We start from the raw sequence: 22,507 nt of genomic DNA, 5'->3' as shown, positions 1-22,507 counted from the left end.
AAACATTATATGTTTGTTTCTATTGTGTAATAAAGATCTATCAAATAATGTAGACATGGGATCTCTTATTTTTTTTTCTTCCATATTTTTTTTTATTTCCAAGGGAGACACTCCTGTAAAATAAGTTGGTCAGCACGCTATCAAGACACTGTTGATATGAGCATTTGACATAAACTTCATATATTCAGAAATGAAACATAGGTGTGCGAATCCTTAAAATGCAATTTTCAATATACATTAAATCTCAGAGAGACATACAATGTTTAAAAAGATAATTGATCAGTAATAATTTTCGAACTCGCCAAGACATTTCGGTTATAAACCTATATCATATATTTCATGAATATAATACAAAAAGTGTAGGTGTGAGAGTGCGTACAATCAATTTCCTATTACATTGATATTTCCAAGGACATATCTTTTCGAAATGGTAGCAATTGATTTGCACCGATAGTAAAATGTGTTCGAAACAATGCTCGTATAAACATTTGATGGATTATATATATATATATATACCTAGGCTAGGTAGTCGAGTCGTCTAGCGCATCGGGCATAGTGCAAGGCGATTTGGTGCCACGATATCTCAGTAGCATGAGTTCGAATCCCGGCCAGGGAAGAACAAAAAAAATTTGCTTCCGCAAATTTACAGATCTAACATTGTTGGGCTGTTGTTTAGACGAAGTATATATACAGAATGTATTTTCAGCCTTGTATCACAATCACTGCTGGTGATCCGATGGATAAAATATGGTGTAGAGTCGTCACTGGTTCAGACGTACTTATAATATAATTATTTCTGTGACTGCATCTTTCATTAATTTGAAGGATCCTTTACAATAGATAATTCAGCTGATCTGTTACAATTCAATCTTCATGCCTCATATATCATGTTCTGTGTTACGACGCTAGATAAAAACTGACGAGGAAAAGTAACACCTGGACACCGAAAGCTTTATTATTATAGAGCCTAGGTGGTCGAGTGGTCTAGCGCGTCGGGCATAGTGCAAGGCGATTTGGTGCCACGATATCTCAGTAGCATGAGTTCGAATCCCGGCCAGGGAAGAACAAAAAAATTGCTTCCGCAAATTAACAGATCTAACATTGTTGGGCTGTTGTTTAGACGAATTATATATACAGAATGTATTTCCAGCCTTGTTTCACAATCACTGCTGGTGATCCGATGGATAAAATCTGTTGTAGAGTCGTCACTGATTCAGACGTACTTATTATATATATATATATATATAGGAGGGGATACTGCGTCTGCGCAATGCTAGGCGGTGTTGTCGTAGAGGTATGAAGTGAAAAGTTCAGGTTCTAGCCCCGGCCGGGGAGGAAGTAAAGAATCAGATCTACTTTAACATTGTTAGGTTGATTTTCTAGGCACTTTATAAATATTCTAACGCTTGGTATAATTTACAGTTGTCACTACACATAGGCAGACATATATATATTTATATATATATATATATATATATATCAACTCTTCAAAATTCAAGAGTCTATCCTAAATTGAGGGAAATTATATGACCTTCCAAATACCGTTTCGATTCCTAACATCACTGAAGAGACATTAATTGTCGAAATCCGGATATGGTGTACTAATTTTTGCACCTCATGTTTGCGGTATTCCATCTTTTCCGCATGTTTATTGTTTTGTGTTTGGTATTAAACTAATAATTAAGATCCATTTTGTTACAGGTGATGATCTGTTTATTTGGCAATCGCCATGGCAGTCAGCAGGGTTTAAGAACAACCGTTGTTCGACCTGCTAGTCAATTGCGTTTTGTTAAAATATACCTCTTCACTTTTTTGGTCTTTTGGAAAATGTTGTTTGTGCTGTATTTAGACCCCTCTACCAAGAAATTTGTTTTGCATGCACACGTATAAAAACTGCGGTTTTTATCCAACGCAATCATATATTTGAACGTTGTTTTCAATTTAGACTTATATATATATATATATATAACTGGCAAAAACTGTACACTTAAGAGCGCTTACAATGTAATTGTATTAAGAATTTACACTTCTTAGGAACATAGTTACTTTAAAAATAATTGATCAGTGCTGATATGCGAAGTCCTCCCAGACATAACTTAAATAAATCTTTGATGTAGGTGTCATTACAGTCCTACGATTGATGTAAAGTTTAGAGCACTTACGATGCAATTCTCCATATAAGTATATTTTCAAGTAGGATAGTTCCTTTAAAATAGTGGCTTGGCACTGACTTGTCCAAGACATTGCTGGTACATGAATCTCATAATAAAATCTTTAAAGAATTGTTCACGTAATAGCGCTAACAATACCAGACAAACAGACACATGGACGGACGCCTGGAATATTCATGTCCCACACAGGTTTGGTCGGGGACAATAAAAATTGAATGGAAAAAACTTAAATTTGCTTAGATGACATACTCTTAAAACATTATATACAGAATAAAAATTCATAATGCACGACACAAACAATCTGGGCCATATATTTGGATATTATTTCTAGGTAATTTTTCTGTCAGATAGCTCTTTAACTGTTTCGGTTCCGATAAATCTGGTTTTTCAAATATTTGGCTTTAAGCATTCCTGATGAAGGTTTATCCTTGAAAGACATGCTTTGCAACTGTTGAAATAATTCAAACCTTATTAACACAAAATTCGAGAACAAACATAACAGGTCATCATTCATGTGTGATGCGGATAGACTAGTGTTACTGGATGTTCTCAACAATGTCAACATTGCATCTCTACGAAATATGTTAGTCGAAATTTTCATACGCCTAAGTCTATAAAATCAAAATAATTAAAAACTGCGGTTGAAGTCACCCAAACAATTTAAAAGAGATATTATTGAATGTTCGAACTCAAACACCACACATTTAGCAAATAACAAATATTTACTATCATTATAAGAGCTCGTTCAACATGTTCAATACTCTCCTTGGTTGACATTATCAAATATATCCTCTCCAACGTTTCAAAATTATTCCACATTCTTAACTCAAACACATATTACAAAAAATCCTTTATAGACAGTCGGTATGAGAAGCCTCAGCTGTCATATATTACCAAACGTTAAGCTGAAGCTGAAAATGTAATGTTAAGCTAGCGTGATGATGCATTGAGTCATCAAAATGGTAACTCTAAATTGCAACATGATAAGTTGAATTTGCGTTATATTGAATTCCAATGACATTGGCTTTAGTTATAGTAGAATAATGATAAGTCAATATGTTGTGACGATATGCCAATAACACGTTACGCTGAGATTAAACTACATGACGTGAAGTTGACGTTGTATGATATAAGCTTGCAGATGAATAATGCTCAGTCATTCAACTCAATTACTATGTAAACAAATAAAATGGATATCTAGCATGTGTGGTGCTGACTTATCATTAATAAATGTTGAGCTGAGATAGTACGATGTTATATCATTGTGATATAACGACAGGTTTATCATACACTATGTTGATTTAAAACAACATGATGTACGGTTGAAAGTTCATGATGTTAATTGATGATAGAACGATGCTTCAACACTATATTGAAACGAAAGGCTTACCATATAATTTGTTAAATTAAAACTACACAATGCAACGTTGAACATTCTTGAAGTTAAGCTACGGTTTCACGATGGTTTATCAGTACAATGTCATGATAGGCGTTCCATGCAATATGCTCACTTGAAACTACACGACGTACAGTTGAAAGTATGCGATGTTGAGCTAACATAATTATGATTTGAAACCAAAGTAACTTTGAAGAACCATATTTAAGAATATATGTATCTATGTTGTGTGTTAATACATACAACATATTACTGGAGCCTTATAAGGTTTAGAATTTTGAGAGTCATATTTTACTTATATAATTTCACATCTATATCAGAGTTATAAGAGAATTTGAATTTACCACCCATTTTTCTCCGAAATAAAACATGAGAATCTGTACAGTTCGTTAAATGTTTTAAAAAGGATTGGAACTGATCCAAACTGTACGATATAGGTGACGATGTCACAATATTTTGCCTTTTACTAATGGTAAGCTTGTTATATCTTATGACTGTCTGCTTGATCGCATAGTTTGCTCGATTAAATAACGCCTCGTCATTCGAATTGCAAAATACCTTTATTTTTTAATATTGTTGTTGGTTAACAGTCGTTCTTTTTCAACAAACATCTAATTTCAAGATACAGAAAAAAGGATAAATATTGATATATGTTGTTATACATTATGGAATTTCCTGCTCTCTAAAATCATTTTAGCATGTTCAACAGAAGTGTGGGTTCAATAAATTTGTGTTCCCATCCAAGACATAGAGTGTTTTACTGGTTGGATATTGAGTTATGTCTTATTGTTTGTGATTGAATTCTGTTATTTCGGCACATTTCAAATATGTCTTATTTTTCAGTATAGTCGAGTTGAGTTACTCGTGTTACGTCAACAGTGTTTTTGTTTAACGTTGTGTGTGTTCAAGTGTGTTTACTGTTTGTCTTTTATAAAAGTTATTTTATTTTTATTTTCTATACGTATGTCAAAGTAAAGATAAATAATCATCTATTTCATTTATAAGATTTCTAGTTTAAAGCAACTATAAGCACAGGATTTTTTTTTGTTTCTACAATGTTTTGATTTTGAAGAAACACCGACATGGCTAGAAAATAAAATAACTACATCATTACTAACACAATTCCATATATATATTCTTTTCATGGTTAGGAAATATATAAAATAACACCTTTACAAACTCAATCCCAATTTTATATATTTGTACGTGTCTACAATAAAACTTATCTATTCTATTTCTAGAAATTTAGCTGGGATAATATAGACGTCACAAAAAATACGTCACTTTTTGTGGCGTTGATACTTTTGTGACGCACAGTTTATAATGTGTTTGTGGTGTCATGGGGTACTGTCGTAAATTTGTGGGAGATGTCCGTTGCTAATATGTGGTTTACATGTTGTAATATAATACTTTGTTATTTATTTATTTATTCATCTGTCCTGAGTGGTCTTGCGTTTATTTGTACTGTATTCGTGTCACGTAATGTTGTTAATTTAAGGGAATTTTTAACATTGCCATATTGCTAGCCATAAAACCAGGTAAGTCCCATCATTGTTTCTTGAATATCTTGTACCTAGCCAGGAATATGGCAGTTGTTATAAAATAGTGCATTCCTATATATGTTAGCGTTTGTTTTTGTTGCAGTTCGGTCTTTATATTGTTTTGTTGTTTTCCTCTCAAAATTGATGTGTTTCCTTCGGTTTTGGTTTGTGACACTGATTTGATTTCGCTTAATCGATTCATAACTATTGAATAGCAGTATACTACTATTGCCTTTATTTATAGACAAACAACGCAACTATAAGCCAAGTAAATTTTAGCAGGGTATACAGCTGGTGGTAACATGCAGATGTTTAGATGTGTCACCTTGAATAAATATAATAATCTATTAAAGATATCAGGCTTACAAATTTGTTCACAAGGCACGTGTGAAATATGCAAAAAACTAATTCATTCGGAAAGCGTTTGTATATTTCACACGTGATTTGTAAACGAATTTGTGAGTTTGATATCTTTGATACCTTAAATTGGGGTTGATGGAATACATCATTTGCATACAGTTAACAAAATACATAGTACATAATACACAACAAGGAAAAAAAAAGTACAAGACATAATATACATATGCGGCGACTCTCCTCAATGACATAGACTTTTGTAATTAATGAAAATCACAGATATCTATATCATCCATTTTCAAAAAAGTATTTTTTATTTCTTGTAAAATGCTTGTCTTAAGCAATCTTGGGGCAATTTTCATCATTAATCAGCCGCAATCGATTTTATTGCATATTAATTATTAATCGGCCAAAAATCTGATTACATGTAATTGAATTCAATCAATTACTTTTCCAAATTCCTAGTCATCCTGATTACTTTTTGATTAATTATTTTAGAGAGTAATGATGATAAAGTGTAATGAGCAGTGACAAAATGTTTATGTATGTACGTTGTAGATCGTTGTGGCTAGCATGTGATTATTAAATTGATGAACTTAGAGTTGTCATCTAATAACATATCAACACAAATCTCTTACAAAAAGTGCTACTGTTATAACCTAATATATTTTAATTTATCCGACCATTGTCTGGTCTGAAATTTTCACTGTCTGTACAATTAAAACGGAGGTGATCGTCAACATTGTATGTATTTAAACAACAACGTTGACATTACATTGAACAGCAAATCGGAGGACTTACCTTGTTTTTATTGGATACCTAATCTACAGAAAATAATTCCGTACAAACAACGGTACATTGCTGGCTTATCTGCATGTTCGACGATAGAATTGTCCTGCAGTAAAAGAGGGTCTTCAGAAATACTGTAAAGCTGTTTACTTGCGTAGTGGTATTAACCATATGTGGATTCTAAAAACTGTAAAGAACTTCTGAACAATTTTAAATCTCGATCTTTCTCTAAAATTAGTTTTATCAAAACTTTAGATTTTTCGACCCTGTATACCACCATTTTCCATGGGAAATTAAGAAATCGCCTAAAGAAAAAATCCACAATGCTTTTGAACATAGAAATGATACCATACCCTTTTAATTTGTTACTTTGGGATACCAAACGGCATATTTTGTTACATGCGAGTGACATTCTTCAAAAAAGCCTCTTAGTTAAGGACTTTAATGCACCTACCTAACACACTGCTGTATTATATATCATACAAAAGCGTATTCCTTGTACTTTCTGTTTTGTCCGGTCATGAACAATCGTACGGTGCAATTTAACTTTAATCAAGGTCAAAGGTCAAGAAAAAACATTCCAAATTTTTACGATAATTGGTTGTTGGACCTTTCTCATTGATTCATTGTTAGATACTGTCCCCTTGGTATAATTTTACTTTGGAGATTCTTAGTTGCAGTAATTAAAACCGTCAAAAACAGCATCAGAGTAAAGTAAAAAGGACTAAACGCAAGAGGACAAATATCCGCGAAAATAAGTACTTTCGCTCACGGCGACATATAACCAATTGGTAATAATAACAAATTCAATCGTCATCTGTGAATCCGATGTTCTATAACAGAAACCAACTCATGGATGAATTCAACTTCCCATTTTTAACTGGTGTTTAGTATCTTCCTTGTGAGCAACAACCTACAAAATCATGAAGGTAAAGAAAGAAGTGGAATATCGTATCAACTCGGAGTATGGCATGTTATTGGTTGCAAAAATTTGATATTTTTCATTTAAATGCAATATTTTTTATTTAATTGATATATTTCTTCAATCAAATGCAATATTTTTTTATTTGAATGGTATATTTTTTTCATTTAAATGGTATATTTTTTTCATTTAAATGCAATATTTTTTATTCAAATAGTATAATTTGTCATTTAAATGCAATATTTTTTATTCAATTGGTATACATTGTCTTTTTAATGCAATATTTTTTTATTCAATTGGTATAGTAGTTTTTTATTTATATGCAATAATTGCATTATGGGAAACTCTTTGACGTCATAAGGTCAAATTTGCAACAACATTTGTGATTGGTCGGTAATTGTTTGGATTTTTCCCTTTTCTTTCTAAACATAAGTGACCAAGAATTAAAAAACGCTTCAGAATATCGCCCCTGAAACTAAATCTGGCGTTCGTGTGAGTCCTGCACTGGCTGTTAAAATCTTCTGGTCCTAACTATTATTTCTATTGCAAAATTTCGATGGTCAAAACGTTCGGACCACAACTTTTCAAAAACTTTCATTGTATATGGATCTATATGCAAGTATATCGGTTTTTTTTTAAATATATTAGACGGCTCTGTTGGTTTTCCCGTTTGAATGGTTTTACACTAGTCATTTTTGGGGGGCCCTTTATAGCTTGCTGTTCAGTGTGAGCCAGTGTGTTGAAAACCGTACTTTGACCTATAATGGTTTACAAATTATGAATTGGATGGAGAGTTGTCTCATTGGCACTCATACCACATATTCTTATATCTATATACAACGTAAACCAGACGTTTCTCAGACTGTTGTCTTTTTTTAATAAATCCTTTGCCGCGCGTTGTGTACTGATTGATACTTCAGTCTGGGAGAACAAGATTTATTTCAGTACTAGTTGTTATTAGCTTTGAGCAAACTTCCACTGAGTAATTGAAAATACTCTAATGTCGGTGCTTTGTGTCTATTGTCTTAATGTTAGTTTTTTTTGTGTGTCTCGTACCGATCTTTTGACTAATTGCAACTGATTAGTGTAGGTTGTTCTTTTATTGTAATGTTACACCACTGTCCCAGCTTCGGGATGGATTGAGTGCTCACACACATGTTGTTGTACTGTTACACCACTGTCCTAGGTTAGGGGGAGGATTGGGATCCTGCTGACATGTTTATCCCTTGTAAGTTTTTATTAACTGTGTATTTGCATTCAGGTGTCACAGGTCAAATCTATTCGTTCATTGTGTGTTAATTTACGTTTTTTGAATGAGTTAAGCCTTCCAATTGATATTTTATAGTGTGTTTTTTCTATGTTGTGATGTTATACTATTGTTTCAGAAAAGGGAGAAGGTTTGGTACCATTAAAACGTTTAATCCCACTGCAAATGTTTGCACCTGTCCTAAGTCAGGAATCTGATTACAGTAGTTGTCGTCTGTTTATGTAGTTCATACGTGTTTCTCGTTTCTCGTTTTTATATAGATTAGACCGTTGGTTTTTCAGTTTGAATGGTTTTACACTAGTACTTTTCTTTGGCCCTTTATAGCTTGCTGTTCGGTGTGAGCCAATGCTTCGTGTTGAAGGCCGTACCTTGACCTATAATGGTTAAGTTTTATAAATTGTAACTTGTCTCATTGGCACTCATACCACATCTTCCTATATCTATTAACCCTGCCACATTCTGTATGTATGTGCTTGACCCAAGTCAGGAGCCTTTGATTCAGTAGTTGCCGTTTGTTGCTGTGTTATACATATTTGTGTTTCGTTCATTTTTGTACATTAATTCGGCCGTTAGTTTTCTCATTTGGATTGTTTTACATTTGTGATTTTGGGGCCTTTTATAGCTGACTATGCGGTGTAGGCTTTGCTTATTGTCGAAGGCCGTACGGTGACTTATAGCTGTTGATTTCTGTGTAATATGGTCTCTTGTGGAGAGTTGTCTCATTTGCAATCATCTTCGTGTTATATCAACCCTACCATATTCTTTATTTGCCTGTCCCAGGTCAGGAGCCTGTAATTTAGTGGTTGTCGTTGGTTCATGTCTCGACTTATAATTGATATTTTGTAAATTGTTTTGTTATGTATAATTAGGCCATTAGTTTTTGTCGTTTGAATTGTTCACACTTTTCATATCGGGCCTTTTAAAGATGACTTTACAGTATCAGGTTTTTGTCATTGTTGAAGGCCTTACGATTGTCTATAATTGCTTACATCCACTTCATATTTGAACTCCGGTGGATAGTTGCCTTATTAGCAATCATATCCCATCCCATATCTTCGTTTTTATATTATATACCTGACTTCTAAATTCGTGTTTTCAACAAGCATGAAATATGTGTCACTGGGCGTTAAAAATTAGCAACAAACAATCAATCAATTTAAAATTGTGTTAAATAAGTGGAAAACCATTTGATATTTATCTATTTGTTGGGGTGGGGGACAGAAGGATTTCATATATGAATATGGTTGCCTGGTAAGAGCTGAAAAATAGGCATGATTAGCGACAGATTAAAATGAATAATAATACCCTCTCTTCCCTTCCCTATCCTTCATCTATAAATTTAGACTGACTACCACGGAATAGCCCAATAATGTTCAAAGTAGTGTTAAACACCAATCAATCAAAATCCTTTCCCTAGAATATCAAATAATCGTCCCTTAACTGTTATTGTCAGACAGTGTAGTTCTTATATTTATCCAGCTTATCGTCCCACAGGGATGTCCTACTAAGGCTGTCATACCATAAAAACGTTTATAACACAGCTCACATTCTAATATATCTGCATTCATAAATGTATTAGCCATTTAGACTTAACGACGCCATATGTTTGTTATGTACCTTTGCCGTCTAAACAACCTATCAAAAAAGAATAGGTGGAAAAGAGCCAGAAGATCTTCCCAATGTAAAAAAAAAGAAATGGACTTCTTCTGGCTCACTACCGAAGAACAAAAAAAAACGCACCCCGTTAATATTTTTTAAAAACGCCTTGTCCCTACCCTTTTTTCCCAAACATTGGCATTGTTAAATATATATACATATATATAATCATCATTACAATGCTATTGTATTTTAATAAGACCTACTTTATTACATGATTTGGGATTAATGACATCTATCTATAAGTCCAAGCATACAGTAAATTATTATAATATGAATATGTTTCTTGTTTTAATAACCATATATGATGCTATGCATGAGTCACCATTTATCAGGACAGGAATTGGGTTTACATAGAGAGAATAATGTGCAAAAAATAGATAAGGGGCGGGACCTAACCTATAGATGACATACTAAAGAAATGATGAAATATAAAGAATACGTTGATTGTTTTTTGGTTGCCTTATGTCCAGTGGCAAATATTTCACGCATGTTTAGGACAAATATAATAGAGATCAAAGGATAAAGGAAAGAGTGAAATGGTAAAAACTAAAAGATTTAGAATTATAGAAACGATCTTTGATCTGTATCCCCTCCCCCTCCCCTCACACACACACTATAACCATTACTGCCAATACTCGCAAATATACATCTCTATACAAATATCTAAATCTGAACCCCCTCCCCCCTAGACACCGAGGTTCTGGATCCGCCCCTGTTAAATGTATCTTATTATATACATTTTGTACGGGTCTAGATAATAGCTAAACGTACAATCCTACAATTTGTTTGATACAAATCATTAGAGATTTGTATCTAATTATATTATATACTGTGTCACAAAATGAAGTTACTTGTATAACCCCCCCTCCCTCCTTTTCCCATTGCAGTATTGAAAAGTAAATCAATTAAAAGTCCTGAAGAAAAAATATGTTTTGAAATATGCCCTGCATACTTATTTATGCAAAGACATATAGTAGTTATTGAACTACTGTGGGGCTTGAAAAAAAATCTATTTAAGGACTCCGGAGATGGGAACAGTAAAAAAAGCTCAGCAACGAATCCTAAATGTAAAATGATATGCGGTATAAGACATGAGAGCACATATTATAGATATTATAGAATGGGAAGAAATCCAAACAATTACCGACAAATCACGAATGTTGTTGCAAATTTGACCTTGTGACGTCAAAGAATTTCCCATAATGCAATTGTTGCATATAAATAAAAAACTACTATACCAATTGAATAAAGGATATTGCATTAAAATGACAATTTATACCAATTGAATAAAAAATAAAGAAAGTTCATCGGAAGATACCAAGATCTTGTTGATAAATATTCCGTATCAACTTCACAAATATTACACGATTGGGTTGAAGTATAGATTCTAGGTACTGACGTTGTTTATTATCTTAATAACGTGTTATAGTATACCTCTATTTGTCTTTGCAATAAATTACTTTTACTGTTTCGCATTACTTTTGGCAGTTTCAATTTGACGTCCCTCGGTACTTGTACATCCCGTCATTGTGGGGTTGTGATATGATAGATTTTTGTATTCTTGGCTTTTGTCTTTATGCCTTTTTGTTTGTCTTTGTTGACATATTTGCTTGTTTTTGTACTCTTAAAGATTATAGCACAATGTTGACTGCTGTACCCCTATTTTTGACATTTTTAGCTGTTATGTCTGTTTGTTTTGTTCACACATCGTTGTCAGCATAATGTAATTATATTATTGCTACTTCTGCTTCACTCAAGGTCACTTCCGGTTGAATTTTTTCAAGGTCATATGTCACCCAATATTTTGCAAAAGACCTTATGGCTTCATCATGTACAAATCTAAAGAAATAATCAATGTACCTTAAAATTAAACAATCCAGGGGTAATGACACCTATTACATTGATTGATTGATTGATAAATTGATTGCTGTTTAACGCCACTTTAAACAATATTGTACTATTTTGTGGTGGTCAGTTTTTATTGGTGGAGGAAGCCGGAGTGCCAGGAGAGAACCACCAAACTTCGGAAGGAAAACTGACAATCCTAGTCAATTAAAATGGGAGTCGAGTGCAGTTGACCTGTGCGAGATTCGAAATCACAACCTCAGTTTTGACTAGCTAGTGATACAGTAGTTCGACTACTTAGAGCAATAGGCAACCGAGATCCCTGACTCCTATCAGTTGTCATTGGATTATTTCAGACCAAATGTTTCATATCTTCAACACAGTAAAGTATACACTTTGCACTAGTTCTGTTACATATAATGTTAAAAGTATCAGAGAAAATGCAAAAACACGCAATGGCAAAATTGAGAACATGACCTTGACCTCATTTTCTAAGTAAGGACCCAAGGATGTCAAATAAAAGACTTTAGGTACTACAAATGTCCGAAGGTTTGAAAAGACAAATTGTTGTTTCAATTTGCATGAACAATTACTCTACATTCTCCAAAAGTATGACTTGTGTCTTAATTTTTCTTGACAATTTTTGATTTCTATTAGATTTGTTTGAAATTTACTCGACAAGTTCTCGACATTCTGAATATGGTCTTAAAATTTCTTGACAAATTCTTCACATTTGAATACTGTCTTGAAATTTCTCGACAGGTTCTCGACATTATTTTTTCTCAGTATGGCTTGACATATTCTGGACATTTTGAATTGTGTCTTAAGTTAACTTGACTTGAGCTTTACAAATCATGACCAATATGCATGATATATCTTCATCTCTATTTCTCTTTATGGATTAAACTGATACTTCAAGTTACAATTATTACAACAAAGACAAAAGTTGGGCATGTAAATATTTTTATAATTAAAAATTTGGGTATATTAATATTTTTTATAAATATAAATATGGCTATGAAAATATTATCAAATACAAATGTGAGTATGTTGATATAAACCAATTTAAATGTGGGTCTGTCAATAATTACAATTGTTGATATATAAATCTTACAAATAATTGCTAATTGATTTGAATAAATCAAACTGTAGACATATTTCATTGTTCAAGCATAATATTCAATATTAATATGGTAAATAAAAAAATATGTACCAAAATGTGGCTTTTTATAATTAACAATGTATTATTGTATCCTAATTCTTATAAGTTTAGTTGAGCGATAAGTGAACTGAGTATAAAACAGCAAAGTAAAAGTGTTTAAGCTGTAAGAAAGTCATGAAAGTGTCTATAATCAATTTAGGCGAAATTTATACTGTTGAGATAGTGTCAAGACATCTTTAAGACCGTCAAGAATGTGTCGAGATATAATCAGACAGCTTTAAGACTGTTAAGAATGTGTCAAGACTGATCGAGACAAATTTTAGACAGTCGAGAATTGGTCGATCTTTCGAGACTAATCAAGACACTTATCAGATGATAAAAAAAGCGTCGAGAAATGTTTCGACAAAATTGATACTGTCAAGACATATGTCAAAAAAAATCAAGAACTTCATTTAGACAAAATCAGATTTTGTCAAGAATTTTTTAAAAATATTTCAGAGAAAGAGAGAATGCTAAGTAAACATTTGTGCAAACTCAGACGAAAATTGTTCTTTTCAGACTTTTTGACTTTTGTACGGCTCAGTTTTTTTTTTTGAGTTACAAAAATATAACGAAAAATATTTTTGGTAATAGTAGATTTCACCAGATGACAAAATGTCTGAGAATGTAACGAACAAAATGAAAAAGAATCTTTTGGTAACGGAGGAGATACAACAAACAAAAAGTGTTTGGGGAGATAACTCCTACAGAGAAAAGTATTCGTTTAAGCAAAGGTGCACTAACTGTGTCAGTGCGATATCACATACCAAACATCTTAGCGACATTTCCGAAACAAAATATACACGCAAGAAATAAAAGTGGCGGAAGGAGAACAAACAAATATTCTCTGAAAGGTCTTTCCACTTCAAAGACGATACTCCTGGTTTACTTAAAGCTACTTTTGGCGTCCAATCATAGGTTTCTTTATAATGATTGCTGTATTTACACTGATTCAACGAATATATTGTTTTTATATACTTGGAACGGGGACCCAGTTATTTGCCCCATTGAAACGCCTTGAAAATCATAGTAAATAAATGGGGTGCTGTTCAATAAATAATTTTAATAGTCACCTTTGGACTTCTGGTTCATTTAAGGCATGTGTTTCGAAGTTTCTAAGTACAATCTCAGTGCCTCATTCCGTTGCAAAATTTTGTTTTGATTGACAACAGGGTCAGTCTGTCTACTTCCGGGGAAGAATAAATGCTAGAAATTAGGCAATTTACTCTATGTACTGACGCCAGATTACATTTAAATCAATCATTTTTTTTTTTACAGAAATTCAAACTAGTAAGCCTACCTTTTTTTAAATAAATCTACTTTCAGTTACAGAAGTTGTGTAAAATAACACTACACCATTTCAAAAAAAAGTTATATATTTTTTTAAGAAGTACATTCGTGGGTACCGGACTGGTTGCCGTAACAGGGATCCTATTCCTGTCAGACTTTTTTTTCCATACTTAAAACTGCACTTTTAAAATAACGGTATACATCTCAGAAGTTACTGTGCAAAGTTTCAATAAATCTGATCCAACAGTTACAGAGTTATTGATCCTTATCTATAGCATCTCAAATACCAGAACATTGATCGAATAAAATCATAAATTCATATGTTTAAAAATGCTTAAAATCAGCAAAACTTTTTTTTATTTCAAAAGATATTTACATTCTGTAAATTCCAGATGGTATATAAATTTATTCTTTGATTGGAAATTCAGTTAAATAAAATTTGCTGAGAAAAAAATTAATTATAATTATTTTTTTATTTATAAAACAAATTTTTGTTGTTGTAAGAATTACATATGCAAAGAAGCATACCCCATAACAAGGGTATAACATATGACATAGTCTTCAATCAGTCTGCTAAGTTCATTTAATTTAAAATGGAAGAGGCTAGATGCAGAGAAGTTCACACTTTAAGCTAAATCAAGGCGAAGACGGCACCTCCTACAGCTTAACAGAAATCGAAGGAAATCCTGGATCTGCCTGAATTCTTAATGCTACTGTGCGTTGTCATACTTGTGACTGCTCTAAATGTCCCACTAGTTCATACGTGATTGGTGGTAGACACTCAAACTGTTGGTGGCTGAGATCCACGTACTAGGGTCCAAACAAGTTAACCAACCTGAATATTGATAACAAAGACAAGTTTATAATGCAGGAACTTTCAAAAATGAAACTTATCGAAGAAGCATTAATGAAAATGAAATTTAATTATTAAAACACTCAAAAGGGTGAAGCTGTTAACGGAGCACTACATGTTTCCTTACCAAAGAATGTGAATGTTTCTTGAAATTTGAAGTGAGGGCATCAGCGATAATTCACACTTTGAATAATGGAATAGCTTATTCCTGGTTAGAAAACGCAGAATGTATTGGTTTTCAAATCTCAAACGGTTCATTAAAACACTTGGACCAGATGCAAAGGGAGTGTGAATGGAACAAAGTATACCAAAACACTCTAGAAAGAAAAAAGGAAAATTTACAACACACCGGACAGAAAACAGGTTCATGTGGAAGAAAAGGATCGAAGTAAATGTACAGATAGATATAAAAAAGGGCAACCTGATCCAAGACTTGATGCTGCATTTGTAAAATCATAAAGGACGATCATTCAAATTGTGGAGTAATACCTGCTAAGAAGAATATACCTACCAGAAGCTGTTCTCCAAAAGTTCCAAAATCAAGGAAGATGTAGCTGTATTCATCTACTGCTGAAAAAAAGATACAAACAAAATTAACGGTCCTTTTAAGGACCACCACATTCTTTAAAAAGGAGTCTCGAATTGTTGTACATTCAGTTAAAATTGTTTATATAAGCTATAGCCCTACCTATTAAATATCTTCCAAAAAAATTCCAGGACCCAATCTTGAAAATTGGAGAGCCCCTGGCAAGAGTTTCCGAGTTTACAAAATATTCTGTCGTTATTTATGTGATGCAGCTCTAAAGTAATGTGACTGTGAGCCACGTTCGCACACAACTATTATGACACAAATGGCTGGCATACAATGTTTTATTTAATACTTATTAAAAACCATATCACTGATTCTATAGGCTGTTTTTGTCCTAGAAATATGATACTCGAAAGAAATAAGCCCATATTTTCCATCTGTTGGTGTCCCCTGATCCCATATCAGACATTTGTTATTTCTTGCCAGGTGGCTCTTTTCTAATATTATTTGCTGATACTTTGTCGAAAAATCCCTCCATTTTAACTTACAAGTGTATGAATACTTATTATCAACAAAATGACCTTACTGTAACCCCTTTTAAAACTTTAAATTGAAAAACAAAAACACTTTTCTTAAATTTCATCAATTTAAATTTTATTTTAATTAAAAAAGTTTAATTCAAATTTAAAAAAAAATGTTAACACCATTGTTTTTCTTATTGAATTTTGAAGTCTCTAGCCAAATTTAATCTATGTAATTCTAAAAATAATCTTACAATTGCAATTTGAAGTGTTCAAAATATGCTCTCTGACAGGAACGGGGACCCAGTTATTTGCCCCATTGAAACGAAACGCATTAAAAATCATAGTAAATATATTGGATGCTGTTCAATAAATACTTTTGATAGCCACCTTGGGACTTCTGATTCATGTTAGGTATTTGTCACTTTCGGTGTCAAATGACAGCAATATATTTGTAATAACATAAGTAACACGACGGGTGCCACATGTGGAGCGAGATCTGCTTACCCTTCCGGAGCACCTGAGATCACCCCCAGTTTTTGGTTGGGTTCGTGTTGCGTAGTCTTTAATTTTCTATGTTGTGTCATCTGTACTATTATTTGTCTGTTTGTCTTTTTAAATTTGGCCATGGCGTTGTCAGTCTGTTTTCGATCTATGAGTTTGACTGTCTCTCTGGTATCTTTCGTCCCTCTTTTATTCACACTGATTCAAAAAATGTATAGTTTGTAGATACTTATGCCTGTAATAAGGAAATACTTTGCAACTTACGGTTTTAGAAATGTCAACTCCGGTCTAAAAAGGTTTATGTATACCCATTGGGAAAAATATATGGTTTCTAGGTATTTTTAAAGAAAAATAGTGCAAATATGACTACTTTCGGTTCACTCAAGGTCACTTTCGATTGATAATTTTCAAGGTCATATATCATGTTACATTTTGAAAAAAAAAAACTTATGGATTTGTTATGTACCAATCTGAAGAAATAATCAATTTACCTTAAAATAAAACATTTCAGGGGAAAATAACTCCTTTAAGATGTCACAGGATTGTTTCAGACCAAATGTATTATATATTCATCACAATATAACAAAAATTTTGCATTAGTCATTTTATATATAACGATAAAGATATCAGAGAAAATGCAAAAACAAGCAAAAGAAAACAATCAGAATTTATATAACTAACTGAATAGAGTTGAAATTGGGTGTCGCGTTTTCTTCTTTCACATAAAATCCACGAATATAGTTTTATACCACGAAGGGGTAATGACCAGCGTAGTTTATTATGTGTTCATTTCAAAATCTTGTGGGGGGTATTTGGGGGTTAAAATCTGAAAAAACCAGTTCGGATCGACCGTCCGTCACGACGTTAGGCTCTGCAATTTACGTGCCGTCATCATTTCCGTCATTGCACATCTGCCCAGCAAATTCAAATTTGATTTCGTAGCAGATACGGTAAATATTGACCTTACACTGAAACGCTTTGTGATACACATTCCCTTGACACTCTCAGCAATTTAACAACAGATAACACGTCAAGAGCTTTTCCTTCTGGGGAACTGCATCAATTTAACATGAAAAGGTTGGGGGGATTACTTCAGTTTTCGGTTAAAATGGGTACCGAAGTGCGGCTGGAATGTGACCCATCCCCATTCATATGTTTATGCATAAAATTTTCAGCCCACTCATATATGGGGGTAATTCTGAGCACGGAAACACCAGAAATCAGGTGCGGATCCAGGATTTAATGTTAAAGGGGGGGGGGGGGGGGTGCAAAATATATTGTTCTGCAGAACGGAGCATGTTGCGTAATATTTTTGGGTAAATTGGCAAACATTTACGTGTCATCAATTCCGCTTTGTCTGCAAGTATTATGGTCTGCTCAGCAAAAAGTATACCCTAAAGGTTGGGGGGATTACTTCGGTTTTCGGTTAAAAGTGGGTACAGAAGTGCTGCTGGAATGTGACCCCCCCTTCATATATTAATGCATAAAATTTTCAGCCCACTCATATACTGGGGTGGTTCTGAGCACGAAAACACCTGAAATCAGATGCGGAATTACTGTCATGCGCACCTGGATTTTTTTATCATTCAATGTTTTCCCTATGTGTTCAGTACACAAAATTTATTTCCAAATTTTTTTGGGGGATTGACAAAACTGCTAGAAGTGCTAGACAGATTTTTTTTGTTTACCAAATCAGGGTCAGGATATTTTTTGTAAAAAATCCCAGTCAGTTTTCGCTCTATATGTCACCAATTAAAGGTATTTATAAACACATATTATTTTGATCAGTGCAATGAATCCAGGGTATAACAATGACATATCCTATGATTAGATCACAAACGACAATAGTTTCTGTCGGGAAGACTATTCTTTAGGGTGTCATATTGAGTGGTGGTATTTCGTCTGTGAAACGCTTCAAAAAAATTTAAGATCTTAATATCGCATTACACCAAAAATATATATCTTCAAATTATGAACCAAAGTATATTTCGCGGGTATTTTCTAGTATGACCTCAAAAAAAAAGATTATAGGTGTATACAGCTTACTGTTAATCAGTTACAAAAACATAACGACAAATGCATTTGATAAAGGTAGATAAATATTTCACCGGATGTTTTCGATTCAGCTAGCGAAACCTCTCACTTGTATGACAGTCGCATAAAATTCCATAATATTGACAACGATGTGTGACATAACAAACAGACATAATTGGTCTAAGTGACATCTTGCGAAACAACTTTTTACCTCAAGAAAAGGGTTTGGTAGAAGAACAATATAACAATAATAATAAGAACAGATGCAATAGGTTTTTCCACAGAAAAGTGGAAAGACCTAATAATCAGAACAAACCAAAAGGTCTTTCCACAGAGAAGTAAAAAGACCCAAATAAAATTAATAAAAAAAATATTACTGCTATTACTACTACTGTTACAACTACTACTAATAATAATGATAATAATAAATAATAAAAAGAACCTGCATTTTCTCAAAATATTCGGAATTTTGCAATATATTTTGTTTGTATTCCTTCCAGATCATTTTCTTAAAACATCATGAACTTATAAACTTTGCCTTGACATTTGACAACTTAAATCAATAGTTTTAAATTAGTTTGAAACGAAGTGTTACATCAGTGGATTATGAGAAAAAGGAACACAATGAAAAACATTAGACTCTACAAGCTCATAAGCTATCAGTTTTACAAGTACTGAACATTTTCTCGTCTAAGATAAGCAGCCTACATTTAAATGGTGATAAATATATGTTTAAACAATCGTTCAAATTAGTGGCACAATGTCAAGGTATGTGCTTAAAAACATAGATTCATCATTGTGTATCATTCACACTATTCCACTATCATGATGTAACAAATTCAGTATAGAGTGTGTGTGCAATATGAACCAGACAGTGGAGAGTTTTAGGTATTAAATACAAGACCAGTATTATCAATGAATCTATGTAATGTAAATAAAATTTTATGATTTATATAGATTTGCATATCCCTCAAAGACCATAATATTACAGACAGTTGTCAAGACAGATCAATATCAATCAGGAATAGCTGTTGATTCAACCAATGGTCATATCTACTGGACTACATATGATGTTATTGGGAGACTCTCAAGATGCAATCTAGACGGAAGCAATGTGACAGTGTTATCAACTCTAAGTCTTCCTTTTGTTATACGACTTGATCTTACAAACAGGTATTACGTTTTATGTTTTCTAAGAATCGAGCAAGTATGTCGAATTGTTTTAAACTAAATGTACAGCTGTTTTATCGGTCAGGTCTTACTCCAGAAAGCAATATCATTATGCATTCCTAACTGTATGTGTGAGTGGTTAAAGCATTTTGTTTCGTGTTACGACATCAAACAATCAGAAAAAAAATTGCCTCCCCGATAAATTTTCATTTCTTTTCGAAAACTGTCATTGAAATATATGGACCATATCTAATTTCTGACGACTGCTACTGAAAAGGAATCAAACAACCTTTACAGGTAATACTTGCCTAGCTCGAGTCTAATATAATTCTAATCTGTAATCGTTAAAACAATATTATACTTACTTCGAGTTTCAATGATCGAAAGATGACACACGTTTATGCGTGTTACAACGAGAAAAAAGACATAGATCGATGCAATACGTTTTTTTTTTGAATAATACTTGCATTAGTTACAGTTACACATATGTACTTCTCCTTTTAATAATGGGTATATATTATAAGAGCGGGTTATCTTTCATTTTTTATTCAATTGTTCTTTGCGTTTGTTGTTGGACTGATGTTCCATAGAATTGTGGAAACGTATAAGTGTTTGCAACAGTTATCAACTGATCATGACCTCATTTCGAAAGGTCTATAGATCAAGTGTTTTTCCTATATCTGAGTAAACTTTTATCAAAGACCTTCATCATAATATGAAATTTTTATTCATTAACCAAAATAGCCATCTCAATATTTTAGAAAAATAGTTGTTCAAACGGAGTTCTTAAAACATAATTGGGAATGATACATTGTCTGTCGAACAAATTGAACATTCGTAAATATAACTCAACATGCAGATATCTTATACGTTCGGGTATTTCACATCCAATCTTTTATGGTAATATTCTTTACAAAGCACAAACATGTCAGTATTCACCTCAAAAGCTAACAAAACCTTTAAACAGACTTATTAAGAAGGGATATAGTTACGATACTGTTGTCAAGTCATTAAAGATTGCATATTTTGGCTTCAATATTGATTACCTTATAGGGTCTTTGCATCGGAATTAAACATATTTATTCTAAAACCAGTTGTTGGCATGACACGGGTTATGTTTTTCTCATATATTATATGACGGTATAATACTAAACCCCTAACAGGAGGGATTGTGCCTGATATTCATATGATGAAGACATAATCTTTCAATCAGTTTAATTGAGGTCTGGAGCTGGCATGTCAGTAACTGCTAGTAGTCTGTTGTTATTTATGTATTATTGTCATTTTGTTTATTTTCTTTTGTTTCCTATTCTGACATCGGACTCGGACTTCTCTTGAACTGAGTTTTACTGTGATGACTGTTGTACGTTTGTTTTTTCTACATTGGCTAGAGGTATAGGGGGAGGGTTGAGATATCAAAAAACATGTTTAACCCGCCGCATTTTTGCGCCTGTCCCAAGTCAGGAGCCTCTGGCCTTTGTAAGTCTTGTATTATTTTTAATTTTAGTTTCTTGTGTAAAATTTGGTGTTTAGTATGGCGTCCATTATCACTGAACTAGTATACATATTTGTTTAGGGGCCAGCTGAAGGACGCCTCCGGGTGCGGGAGTTTCTCGCTGCATTGAAGACCCATTGGTGGCCTTCGGCTGTTGTCTGATCTATGGTCGGGTTGTTGTCTCTGTGACACATTCCCCATTTCCATTCTCAATTTTATTGATATAAGAACAAACACATTCTAAACTGTGACGAATTAAGCACTGTGAAATAATTAAGGGGATGTTTTCTCAGACAAGTGACACCGTCTTTACATTCTATACATTGGATGTGTAACGACTATTTTTAAAGTTTGGAAAACACAATTTTTGTATAAGTTATAATTTGATTTGAACAATAAGTCACTGCTAGTACTCTCAGATTTGTATTTGGAAGTCCTGAAGTTAGTTATGTTTTGCTTTCTGTCAAAATAATTAGTCAATTCTTTATCAACTGAGGTCTACAGTTTGTTCGTATGCTTAGCTTTTTTAGCTAATGTCTATGATAGGGTTTGAGTTGTTCCCTTGCAAACATGTTTATCCGTACTATATTATACATGTGCATTATGTATAATTGAATAACATAGTTACAAAGATATGCATGTCCCTTTTAGAACTCTGTTTTAAGTTTATAGTTCAAAGTTATTCATTTTGCAAACACGGCTGAGGTATATACTCCTAGCTCAGCGTCAAACTTGCAAATCAATGACAAAGTTTTGGTGATAGTCACAGAATATCTCAACCGTGTTAAATATGCTGCGTTCATTTTGTTCATTTTAGCAGGAAACTAGAGTTAGAATATATCTACCTGACCAATGCATTTTCGTATGGTAAATACATTACCAGTGAATGCATATATATTCATTTCATCGAATCTTGCAATGCATTTTAGAAGGATATACATGACCACTGGTAACGTCAATGTT

General features: G+C 33.1%; 1 protein-coding gene across 2 annotated transcripts in view; it reads left to right on the top strand.

Moving 5' to 3' along the window:
- The window catches only part of LOC127706905 (low-density lipoprotein receptor-related protein 4-like), a 285,549-nt gene that overhangs the window by 256,151 nt on the left and 6,891 nt on the right, over positions 1 to 22,507 (top strand). For both annotated transcript variants that reach the window (XM_052211635.1, XM_052211634.1), the window contains exon 3: positions 19,837 to 20,052. In XM_052211635.1, the coding sequence (XP_052067595.1) occupies positions 19,837 to 20,052 (216 nt within the window). The remainder of the gene's footprint in view (positions 1 to 19,836; positions 20,053 to 22,507) is intronic.

This window comes from Mytilus californianus, unplaced genomic scaffold (assembly GCF_021869535.1).
Source record: "Mytilus californianus isolate M0D057914Y unplaced genomic scaffold, xbMytCali1.0.p SCAF_6, whole genome shotgun sequence".
In the NCBI taxonomy this organism is placed as follows: Eukaryota; Metazoa; Mollusca; class Bivalvia; order Mytilida; family Mytilidae; genus Mytilus; species Mytilus californianus.
The sequence above is the reverse complement of the archived record's forward strand: the minus strand, read 5'-3'. Positions and strand labels throughout refer to the sequence as shown.